This window comes from Thamnophis sirtalis, unplaced genomic scaffold (assembly GCF_051295495.1).
Source record: "Thamnophis sirtalis isolate CommonGarterSnake01/CBP01778 unplaced genomic scaffold, rThaSir2_p1.2 scaffold_8, whole genome shotgun sequence".
NCBI lineage: Eukaryota > Metazoa > Chordata > Lepidosauria > Squamata > Natricidae > Thamnophis > Thamnophis sirtalis.
This window is the reverse complement of record NW_028261388.1, coordinates 51,137,704-51,150,558: the sequence shown is the minus strand read 5'-3', so window position 1 is coordinate 51,150,558 and position 12,855 is coordinate 51,137,704. Positions and strand designations below refer to the sequence as shown.

General features: G+C 36.0%; 1 protein-coding gene across 1 annotated transcript; it reads left to right on the top strand.

The window, feature by feature from the left end:
* The first annotated feature begins 5,867 nt into the window (after positions 1-5,867).
* KCNE1 (potassium voltage-gated channel subfamily E regulatory subunit 1) lies at positions 5,868-8,981 on the top strand. Its single transcript, XM_087721633.1, has one exon. The coding sequence runs from the start codon at positions 6,496-6,498 to the stop codon at positions 6,940-6,942; it is 447 nt and encodes a 148-aa protein (XP_087577759.1). The 5' UTR covers positions 5,868-6,495; the 3' UTR covers positions 6,943-8,981.
* The last annotated feature ends 3,874 nt before the right edge of the window (positions 8,982-12,855 follow it).

The window sequence follows — 12,855 nt, the reverse complement described above, 5'->3', positions numbered from 1 at the left end:
GTTGTAAAAGAGAGATAAAGCACTGCTTTATTTCTCACTGGCTGCCCAAGATACTGCCAAATAACTGAAGATCTAAGGCACAGATCCAGAAAGCAAAAGACATAAAATATGCACAAGCAAACATCTAAGTATTGTATTGTTTCAAATTTCCAATGTTTGAATTTAGTTTTCATCTAAATAAACAAAAAGATTGACTCTGAATTTGCAGAAAACACTTTTTTTTGTTCTTAAGCAGCTACAACCGTATCTTGCTTCCAAAGATAGCAGAACTTTCATACAGATGATGTCTCAGCATTCCATTGTTACCAGTTAAGCACTAAGACTCTTTTTTTTTCAAATAAACTATATTTATAGTACACAAAAATAAGGATCCCCTAGACATAACACTCTCACCTTGGCTTTCCTTCTTTTTGCAATGTTTTTAAATAGATTCTTTCTCTGCTCTCCATTTTTAACTTAAGTTGTGCCATGATTTCATTGTGAACTCTTTCAGAAATAACTATATAATATTAAATGTAAGTATCTGGAAAGTATCACTGTGTACCAGCAAAGCATTTTTGCCCATGCCACAAACAGTACTAGATATAGCTGCCTTTTCTTCCTTACCCACAAAATCAATCACTAATACCAGCAATTTGTTTTGAACATAAAATCAAAGGGATACAAAAGAACATGGTCTAATACACAAAAATAGACACAAACTGTTGCCAGCTGGGCATATAGAATGGGGTGATTAAACCATTGCACACAATGCTTTCAGCTGAGGATTTAATTAAAAATTATAGAAGGTAGTGTGTCTCGTGGGATGCTTGTACTTCCCCCCCTTTTAAACTTTTAAAAAAGTCCCTGTTTTTAAAAATGTAAAAAATTTCTTTAAAAGTTCTTAGAGTCATGGCTCTCAGAAGGCCCAATTCTGAAGCATTCTGGAAGAAGCAAGACCCATTGTGTTGCCAAAATGATTTTATTAAATGATTTGCAGTTGGAGAGAGTAAATTCAGATGCCATGCAAAATATCATTATTTCATATGAATCTCTTTGCCCCATAATAAATAACATTTTGTTCTACATAAATATACATCTCCATACATTCCTTTCAATATATACCCTCATGTTGATCTTTCTCTCTTTCTCTCTTTCTCTCAAGGAATACTAGGAAGAACCAGTAATTTAGTCAACACAGATTAGCTGATCATGGTCTGTTGACTATCATTATTCAGACTGGAAGTGTTCACATGATATATTTATCCAAGGCAAGATAGGTTCAATTTATTTAATAAACTCAATGTTCAGAATTTGCACAGCACCCTGAACCACAAGCTAATTATTGAATTGGATAGATACTCAGAATATTCTAGTGTAAAATGTGATAGGATTGTTTCTGTTTTAATATGGTATTAGCTAGCTTCCTGCCATTAGCAACAAGAATCCAATGATCCAAGCTGATCAGGGTAATTATAGATGGGGTAATTGTTTTATGTTTTTCACAAGACAGAAAGATAAATGAGAGACAAATAAGATGGGAGAGTTTGCTTTATAAAGTCAAAAGGAAAGAATTCATCCAAGCTCAGAACTGATAAACGAATGCTAGGTGGGGATTCTAGGAACTAAATTCCAATAGACCTGGAGCAGAGGTGGGTTGCTCCCGATTTGGCCCGGTTCAGGTGAACCGATAGTGGAATTTAGGCAGCAACCCAGGCCTGCCATGCCCCTGAACCAGTTCCCTCACCGCCATTGGGCCATCACCATTTTTGTTTTTAGTGACTGTGTGTCCGCAGTTCATTGTAAATTGCTCTGCACATGTGCAAAGCGAGCATGTGCATTATCATATTAAACTTGATTATAGTGTTATGTTCAGAAGTGGCATTCAACTGGTCTGGTCTGATTCACCTGAACCAGTAGTGGAAATTGCGATGGGCCTGTCCACAAACCATGGCTCTATGCTGTCCTATTTAGGCACGTTTTCAAGCCAAAGTGCATGCATGGAAGGCCGAGCGCATGCACAGACAGGGCACGTGCTCAAATTTGTGATCCGGTAAGGAAAGTAAGTGATTACCACCCCTGGTTATGTTCCATTCAGAAGTCTGATGGCCCAGGGAAAAAAGCAATTTTTCAGCCAATTCATTTGGTTGGCTATGCTTTTATATCTCCTGTCCAATGGAGATATAGGCAGCGGGTCCTGGCAATTTCATCCAATAGAGTCAGGGGGCAGCCTATAGTTTTTTTTAATTTTAATACAAAGTTGCTTGGTCTACCCTGGATCTCATTACTACAAAGTGATGGTTAAGGCACCAGGCTAGAAACTGGGAGACCTAAGTTTGAGTCCTGCCTTAAACATGAAAGATGGCCAGGTCATTTGGGGCCAGTCATTCTCTCTTTTTTTTAAAAAAGAACTGAACCAATGGCCTTTTAAATGGCCTCTGCCTATTTGTTCGGTAATACAAGTCAGAATTATTTTGGCCCTTATGTTAACAGATGATTGACTGATAGATTTATATAGTGATTGAAGTGCCCCCCCCCCCACCAAATTGCAATTCTGGAGATCTAGTTTTTAATGACTTTTTAATTAATTTTTTACAAAAAACATAAAAAGTAACACAAAGTAACAAAGAATAAAAGCATTAAAGAAAAAAGGGGGAGCCGGAGAAAAAAGGAAAAGCATAGAAAGAAAAAATAAAAGGAAACACAGTACAAGGGGGCAGCTTCCAATTTTCTTTGCAGCACATCTCAATACAACTACAAATTTATCTTGTAACCTATGAGTACAAGCGATTCTCGACAACCATTGTAGGATTAAAACTAAAGTAAAATTAAATAATGAGAAGCATGACAAAAAGCAGTTCGGATATCTGACTGATGATGCCACATGAACAGCAGGCTCTTCTCTGCACATGGCCCATTTCCTTACTTGTTTGTGTTCCTGAGCATTCCTTCTCTGCCTAGAAGTCTGTGTCACCTTCCTCTACCTCGTGTTGCTGTTCTGCCACCTGGTTATAGGCTGCCTTCTCCTCCTGTGTGCTCAGAGCATGAGGCTGTGAGCTCAGTCACTAGGTCCCTCCCAGGAGGCACAGCCGTACAAGCTGGGTGGATTCCCAACAGCCAAACTTCAGGCTTCTTTCTAGCCATTCTCAGAGTGTGAGCCTGACTCACAGCATCCAGGTTGCAGGCTCTCTCCTTCGCACAACTTGGTGAGTTTGCACGTTTTCCCAGTTTGCTTCTGCCCTCGCTTCTTGCTAATCAGAAATGTAAATCTTGTTTTCTGTTGGGGCACCTGAGGCAGTGCCTAGCATCTCCTGTGCTTCTTTTCATTGGCTTGATTATTTTTATTCATTGATTGATTTTGTCCTGAAGTCATTTTATACTGTAAATACATTTTCTGATGAAGAGAGAAGCATGGGAATAATTTTTGCTTTGAAACATCACAACACTTGAAATTATAGGTGAACTATAGGATTTAACTTTTAAATTATAGGATTTAACTTTTCATCCACTGTTATATTAGTTAACTTGCAATATTGACTTCATGCCTGAAATTTTACAATTCAGATATTGTGCACGTGTAGAATCGCTATGAATAATTTTGCAAATACACATTATACATGCGAATTAGAATGTGGCAAACAATTCTAACTGTTCACACCAGTGTAGTAATTCTTTACAATATTAAATCCACTTGTTTGGAAACAAATAGTATTTTTGAAAGAGGGGATTACATTGTATGTAGACATTGGAGCCTTATATTAAAAAGACTATATAGCATTTGTTTTTATTTTTATTTTCTTAATCAATGTAGGTAGATAGCCTATCCTTTTAAATACCATTTGATGTAAAGATCCACAGCTGCTCTTAAGGAGCGTACTGCGCATTATTTGAAAAAAGGGGGGCAGAAATAAGATTTCATGGCATGCCTCCTGCTCAGTGAAAAGCTGATCACTTTTTCCAAAAAGTTATTACGTCCAATAAGTCAATCTGTTAATATCCAAGGAAGATGGAGTACTTTGACACTAATCAGTTGTAATTATATATGCCCAAGAATGATTGTATGGACAATCTGCAAAGGATACAGTTACATTTGATCAGTGCATAGATATTAGGTACTTCTGACTTCCTCAAAGTCTTGTTCTCCAGTTGTGTTTACAATTCTCTCCCCACCCCCACAAATTTTCTCAGGCAAAGACCATACTAAGACAAACATTCAAGAGGTTACAATCCCAATACACTTGAAATGTGCTAAATTAAGGAAGGCTGTTCTAAGCTGAGATCTCTTGTTGTTTTCCTGCAATGTCCCACAAAAAGCTTCCTCAGGAAAGTACCCCCAACCTAATCAATTTAACACACATGTGCACATGAACCCACACATGTGTGCGTGCGCATATACACAGAGTACAAAAAACAATCAAGAACTACAAAAGCTATCAGTTGTACATATGGCATGCATGTTGCAGACTTGATCAATTTTTTTTTAGAAACTGAAACCAATGACAGAATTAGTTACAGAATTGAATCCAGCCCAATTATTTACACTAACAAAAGCCCATTTTTCAACAAACAAATATCATCCAGCATATAATTGCACTACTGTGGCCTTCCAAATTTCACACCTATAGCTCCCAGCATGTTATGGTAATTTTGGCTAGGTCTGCTGTATTATATACAGTCCCTTCAGGCTGCTTTTGGATGGATTGGAATAAGAGGGTTTTTTAAACATTGGGATAGTCTAGGATTCTTAAAGCTATGTCAGTCATGGAGTAGGGATGTAATATAGGTAATATCATGAGGTCATGGCATTAAAATATATTTATTGTGCATGTTTGTGCCACAATTATTTGAGATAGGGACATGGCCAAATAGTTGGAAATCTGATATAGAAGTAGGATATATTCATTTTGTATTAGTACTATAATTTTCTAGAAAAGATAAGACAGGGTGCAGGGGAAATTTCCAATAAATACATCCTGAAGAATTAAAGAATAATAGTCACACAAAAATAAAGAAACGAAAAATTCTGAAATGTATTTTTTTCTGTAAAAAATAATTCTTAATCACTATCTCATCCTATGATTCCAGGGTATCATAAACAAAAACAAAGAAAACCCAAAATGTTCCACAAATGTAATATAAAACAATGATCACTTTATAAACAAATGGCAGGGTACTAAGAATATACTAAGCATGTGAAAAAGACCCAAAACTATGCAGCACTCATATGCTTCATACTAGATAGCTTTGTATTCATAAAAGGGGCTTCTCCACTTATACAGCTTGGCCAACTGCAATATTCCACCTGTGACACCAAACATAACCAACATCTTCATTTTTAAAAAAAATTCCAAAACTTTCATGTTTTTGAAACATTGTGGGTCAATTTTTGTGGTTCTTATTGGTTGTTAGTATGTTAATTCAGTAATCATCAAATTTCTGAATGTTTTTGACACACCGCATTTTGGGGAAATTAAGAACACTTGGAAGCCTGGATTATCAGCAGGGGGCCTGGAAATAGATGTACAATCATATCAGACTTGATCAGATATTCTGCATGACTTGGGTTCCCAACTGCATGAAGAACCATCCCTACAACTCTTAACAGAAATTAATTACATTGATGGGAATGAAGGGTAGAACCAGCACAGCAATCCATTGTCCATTTTCCCTAGAACTCTAGTCTGCATTAAAACTATCACCCTATAGCACAAATTATCTGCCTAATGTATAAAGGAATTTCATTCTCCTGCTTCTAATTTTCATACCAGTAAAGTTAATTCATAAAAAGGAAATGGCGTTAATCTTTCGTATCTCTTCCTACAAGGGTCTTGTTTTGAATTTAAAACCAAATACAACCATCAGAGTTATATACTGATACAAAATGGGTATCATGTAACTTAACTAAAATTTAGGCAATGCCTAACCAGCCAGGGAATATAACAATCCCTCTATTGTTGGTTCCCCTTTTTCTTTTACTAATTTCTATCCAACACGTAATAAAGCTGAGCAATTTTAGTGTATAAATATCAATGAGAGAAATGTTTATTGCATTCTTATGAAAGTATGAGTAGATGATAAAATTATAATAACCACCAGACTACAGTAGATACAGAGGAATAAAACAATATATGTTGTCAGATTTATTTCATGTCCACTACTAAGCATATTATCAATTGCTTCATTAATGTTTCACATGGAATATCTTTTAGTTACAAATAATGGCAATATTTAGGGTAGGGGTGTCAAACTCACAGCCCGTGGGCCAGATGCGTCACATGCTGGGCTCACCTGGTTTAGTGAAGGGGGAAAATGTCCCGATATATCACATGACAATGCAAGTTTGACACCCCTGATTTAGGGGGACGGTTGGCACGATTCATTTAGATGAAATAAAGATCTGAAGCATACACAGTTCAAGAACCAATCTCATTTTTTAAACTGTATTATATTTCTATCATTTTCATAAAAGAAACTCAGTTTGAAGACAATATGAAACAGATATTATAATTTGCATGCATGCTTTTTAACTATCCTTTTTCAAATTTCTCTAGATCTTGTAGAAACAGCTGCATTCCTAATGACACAATGGCATTGCCATCCAACAACACAGACTTAACCTTGATCCTCTCAAAATTGTTAGAAGACTATGTAGAGAAGAAAAACCACCCCAAGCCTCTACCCTTCAATGATTCTAATGACCATCTGGAAGTAGTGTTTATACTTCTGCTGCTTGGATTTTTTGGATTCATCACCTTTGGGGTCATGATCAGCTATATCCGCTCCAAAAAGCTGGAACATTCCAATGATCCCTACAATATCTACATTGCCACTGATCTCTGGCAGAAGCGGGATAAAGCCAACTTGCAGGTCAAAGTAATAGAAAATTATAAATCATGTTGTATATGGAAAAATGAGCATGCTGTTGAACAACCTACTAATCATATCCCTGAAGTGAAATCTTAATAACAAGATAAAGAGACATTGTGCTGTCCCTTCAAAAGTACCAAAGAGACAGAAGTTGGACAATACATTTCAAAAGCAAAGGGGTAGAACCGATAACCTATACAATTGCCTCCCTTAAATTGACGCCACACTAATGTATTAAATGAAACTTTCTGGCAATTCCTCACCCATATGAGCTTACTGTGTAGTAGAAGGAGTTGTTATTTGAAGAGCTCATTGTGAGGCACCATGTTGGGAAAGACAGCTGTTCTAACCTAAACAGTAAAATATAGGAGGTATTTGTAAGCTATTATTTATCCCAACATGGATTTTCCACAAAATCTGGATGTACTATGAATGGATCCTTGTTCTAGACTTATTAACAGAACAAGTATGAAAATGTTGCTTTAGTTGGCATTTTGCAGGTATCTCCATCTGACCAACAAAAAACATGAAACTGATTCATAAGAGATGGATCAAGACCAATGAAGTTTAATAAAAATCACATAATTTCTTTATGTATAATGTAATATAGGCCATCCAAATGGCTGGGTTCTGGCAGTCACTGCTGCCGGTTCACTCATGGATGCACCATGTGTATGCGCTTGATGCATGCTGCACGCATGCGCAGTGCAATAAAAATTGTTCTGTACATGCACAGAAGCAAAAATCAAGATGGTGCTGCTTGAAGAACCATTTCGGGGGCGTGGCAGGCTTGGGTCACTGCCGGTTCCAGCGACCTAGTCTGCCAAACCACTACCAGTTCAGCTGAACCAGTCCAAACTGGTAGGAACCCATCACTGGTATGGCTGGAGACAGATTTGTTTAAATTTAGGAATTAAAAAAAAAAGATTTTAAAAAACTTTTAAATTTAGAAAATACAGAAACAGCCAGTTTTACAAAATATAAATTTACAAGGAAAAATGTAGAGAAGGAGCTATAATTAAACTTAGTTACATTATATAGCTAAGAGCACTTCAATACCAATATTGGACATCATTTGGTATCAGTTCTGGCTCTTATTGATCTCATGATATTTGTTCTGGGGAGTTCAGTGGGTTAATTCTGACTTTTGGCCTTTAAATCTCAGTGGTTCGCAAACCTTGTGAATGATTTGCTTTGCCACTGGCAGGAGCTCTTGCTTCAATCTGGTCCATGGGCTCCATTTCAGTCAGTCCTTCCTCCCTCTTGCCCAAGGTTCATATACAATTCCTGGAGTTCCTCTTTCTCTCTATGCATTGCTTGGAACCTATTCACTTTCTTACAATCCAAACAGAAAAGCAACCTAAATATACATAGCCGCTTAAGAGTCACCCACTAGATAAATTTAATAAATAAATAAATATGATAAACATTTCACTGATAGATTTCTTATGAAATCAGTAGAGTGCAATTTTCCAAAAAATGATTGTGCATCTTTCGCCAAAGCTTTCAATTACTGATCAATCTTTTTTATGATAATTCAATGATTCTTGTTGTAATTTGCATGATATTGCCTTTAATAAGTGATTTCTATTGAAGGAGTTTGTAATTTCTAGTTATTATATAACTTCAGTAGTATTTCAAACAAATGCTTTATTTTACTGTATTTTTATACAATATCCTCTATTGAGGAACAATTGATTGGGAATTAGTAAATAATGGTATACTTTAGGAATATATCATTAAGGCTGCCAAATGTCCAGAAAAATAGGCTAGTTTGTTCTTAAGCCTTGATTTTAGAAACCAGCAAGTAATTAGTATAGATATGTTTTCAAATAATTGCAACTTCAATTTCAACTTCAATCTTTTTATATACATTAAGTGATTGTAATTGGTATTTGTACATTTGTAATTTTTCATCACAAAATGTAATAAAAATGCTAATCTCAGACATGTTGCATATTGTCCTGTATATATAGCAAATTCATGACAAACTTACCTTGGTTGTATCATCTTCCCAGAAATCATCTTTCCCTTGCTAACTCTTTGAATTTCACCAGGTTTCTCTTGGTATTGTAACCTATCACCCTCAAAATAAAGTTTCAGAAAAAAATATTTTGTGTCCTCCCTTTTCTAACTGCTAGAATAAATGAGTGTTCAATATTTCATCCACTTAAAACAGTTCTCCTCTAAATTTTAGCCACTTATTGGTCCTTTTGGGTATGAAGGGGGGGGAGCTAATCATCACCCAGAGAATTTCAGGGCTGAATCTAGATCTTGTGTCATCTCCAACTCTGGATCCCCAACTTGGTGCCCCTCAGTTATGTTGCCTATAGCAGGAGACACCAACCTTTCGGACCCCAGGGACCACTAAATCCATAATTTTAAATCCCACAGACCACTAATGATTTTTTTTTAAAGATAAATAATATTTAGGTAAAGGTTCCCCTCGCACATACAGTATGTGCTAGTTGTTCCCAACTCTACAGTGCGAAGCTTATCTCCATTTCAAAGCCGAAGAGCCAACGCTGTCCGAAGATGTCTCCGTGGTCATGTAACCAGCATGACTCAACACCAAAGGCACACGGAGTGCTGTTACCTTCCCACCAAAGTGATCCCTATTTTTCTACCTGCATTTTTTACGTGCTTTCGAATTGCTAGGTTGGCAGAAGCTGGGACAGGTAATGGGAGCTCACACCATTATGCGGCACTAAGGATTTGAACCGCTGAACTGCCAACCTTCTGATCGACAAGCTCAGAACTTAGCCACTGCGTCCCTAAATAGTATTTAGTGCAATATAAAAAATGAAAATAATTTTCCTGCAGACCACCAAAAAATTTCCACAGACCACCAGTTGGTGACCATTGGCCTATAGCTCCCATTGATATTTCAGCAAGGGAAAATGAGATTTGTAGTCTAATACAAATAGGAATATTCTAGGCATGCATCAAATGATAAGGAAGTGTTTATAAGAAAATGGTCTGTGGGTCCAGAAACGGGGGAGATTTTGCAATGGCTCTCTGACTATAGTTATTATCATTTCTTATTTTGTGTGCCTTTTAATAGTTTTAAGTGTGATTTTTTAAAAATATATTTATTTACTTTTTTAGTTAATTGTTGTACACCACCCAGAATCATATAGGCAGCTACATAAATTTGATAGATAAATAAATAATAAAACAAATAAATAATATATAATCTGAAAAAATGAGATATTTTCCAAAGTAAGCATCATGTTTAAGCATGACTCAAAATATATATATTAGAAACAATTTAATTTCTGCATGTTATATTTCCCAATGAAATTATTCGCTGGTTTTATTTTTTTTCATGCCGCAAAAGCCATCCATCCTGTTTGTAAAAATTGTAAAATTGCTACCTGGGATAGATCACAACATTTACCACATTTAAACTGAAATTCTTGCTTAAACCTGCACTAGGGATCACCACTAAAGGGTCTAACATGGGGACCTGGACACTGAATCATCGATGTGAGGTTCCATTAACATTTCTTTCATGTTTTATGAACCAGGGGAAAAACTAAAGTCCTAAATATTATGTTATCCATATTCTTGTTTGTATTCAAACAAGAATACAAACATTGTATCAAACAAGAATACATTGTTTGAATCTAATAATACTAATTATAATGCAAAACATCTTTTGGTACTAAATGCTTTCTGGTCAGCCAATTCATTCTGTCACCATGTGCATCTAAAAAAATAATATTCTCACCAACATTTTATTTTATTTTTAATTCCTGATGCAGATTTTAAGAATCCTAAAGTCTCAGTATTGTAACGTGATATCCAAGTACTCACATTGCTTAGTTATAACAATATATGCTTTCAGGAAAAAAAAATTTAAAAAAATTATAGCATCATATGCCCAGAGGGTAAGAAAAACATGAAACACATCAGGATTCTTTCTTCAGATTTGCAAAATAAAAAATGGGTTTCATTTTGTGTGAGCACCATCTGCTGGTGAAATGATTGTGTATAAAGGCAAATGTAACATCATACTTATCATCCAAACTGCTGGCAACAGATGTTTATTTCTTCATTCACTCACTTCAATGTATATGGCTGCCCATTAACAACTCTGGGCAGTTAATTTAAAACTAAATTTTAAAACAACAACAATAAATGTACATATAGTAGCAGCTGAGGTCAACAACGATCACTACAAATGACATCCATCTTATGGGGTCCATTGACCTCACAATCCCCACACCAAGGAAAATAGCCAAAGTCTTTCTCAAATGCTGGCAGAGTTCTGGCCTGTTGAATCTTGGGATTATGATGTTCCAGAAAAACAGTCATGGCAACAGAAAAGGCCTGTTTCCTAAATCACACCAAGTGACATTCCTTGATAAACAAAAATTGAACTGATACATAGGAGGGGAGCTGAATTTCCTTCTAATATAATAACCTAGATAAATCTTTTTCCCAGACATTGTTTGAATAGTTATTATTTGCATGTTGACATTAGTAAAATATATTTTAGTAATGCTGTGTCACTAAAAATATCACCTATGAAAAAGGAATGTGGAATGTACAGCTGGGACAGTCATTTTCCCCCTTTAAGTTATTAATGTAATTGAAAGGGAATAACCAGAATTTTAATTCTTATAAAAAAGTTAGGCTACATATCAGCCAGGAGACTTTCTTGCATTTCCCCAACAAGACCATAAGACCCAGAAAATTTCTGACTTGATCTACCGGTATTTATAATAAAAATCTGTTACACAATTGCTCACATGACATAATCACATTATTCACATTACCAAGTATATGCTAGGACCTTCTTCTGGGAGGAAGAAGAGATCTCAGCAGGCCCTCTTAAAATATCATAGTCTTTACTATAGTGTGCTGGAACCATCCCACAGTGCTAGAATCAATGGTCTTGCGTTTCTGATGGATTTCCCCCACTGTCATCCCCTCATGAAGGAAAGAACAAAGAAGCTACAGATGGCTGTAGTGAAGAAGCAGAAGCACTGGAAATTTACAGCATTTTAGATATTTGGATTTTTACAGGTATATGTTGAACATGAGGCAAACTATATATTCAGCAGACTAACATTTTTAGAAACATGTATCCCAAAGTGCTTTGTCTTTATACTTGCCAAAAACTCTAGGTTTATCATGCAGCCACAGCCAAACATACATTAGTGTATTTGATGCTTCACAGAATATGAGAAGATGAAATTTCCAATTTCAGAGCTAAAAAAGATGGAATAGGAAGTGGAGATGAGGTTAATTGGACAAAGTGGAGTTGTTTCAAGCAGCCATCTAGATATAGTTCTCTTGGGTGTATACATCCACAACTAGATGGGCCTTCCCTGATATCATGGATGAATAGAACTAGCATTTCTTCCTGTTGCATAAATGTATTATACTACACTACTGCACCATCCTGTAGGATGCCATCGGTGCCTGCCCTTCCTCCCCTATTTTCATTGATCTTCCAGGTTCTCTACATCCTCCCCACCCTAGTAAACAGGATGCAACTGAGCACACACATGTACAACCTTGCTTAAATAAAATTCCTTCTCTTTACCTTGGTGGAAAGGGTGCTATCATTGAAGTTATTGTGGCCTCTCCTATTGATAACACTCCTCAGCCATTTCCTAACAATCTGCTCACATTGAGGAAGCATTTAGTAATTATTCTGAAATGCAATTTGCCTGCCAAAAGAAATGGCCAGCATGCTTGGTTATACATCATCACACTATTATTCCAAACTAATCCAATAACCTGAAAAAGAAAACATGCCTTCAGAGGATATTATTCTGCTTCTGAAACTTACTTTCAGTGAACTATTAGGTTACCTGCTAATTCTTATCCCCTCTCTCTGCAGTCAAGATTTATCAGTTTTTTATAAGAGAAAATAATCTTGCTTTCATCTAATATGAGACAGAAAGATTACAACTACATCACAGAATTACATAACTTCATAGAGGAGAATAAATTTAGGACAACTTTCTATCCTTTTAAAAAATTGATTAACAA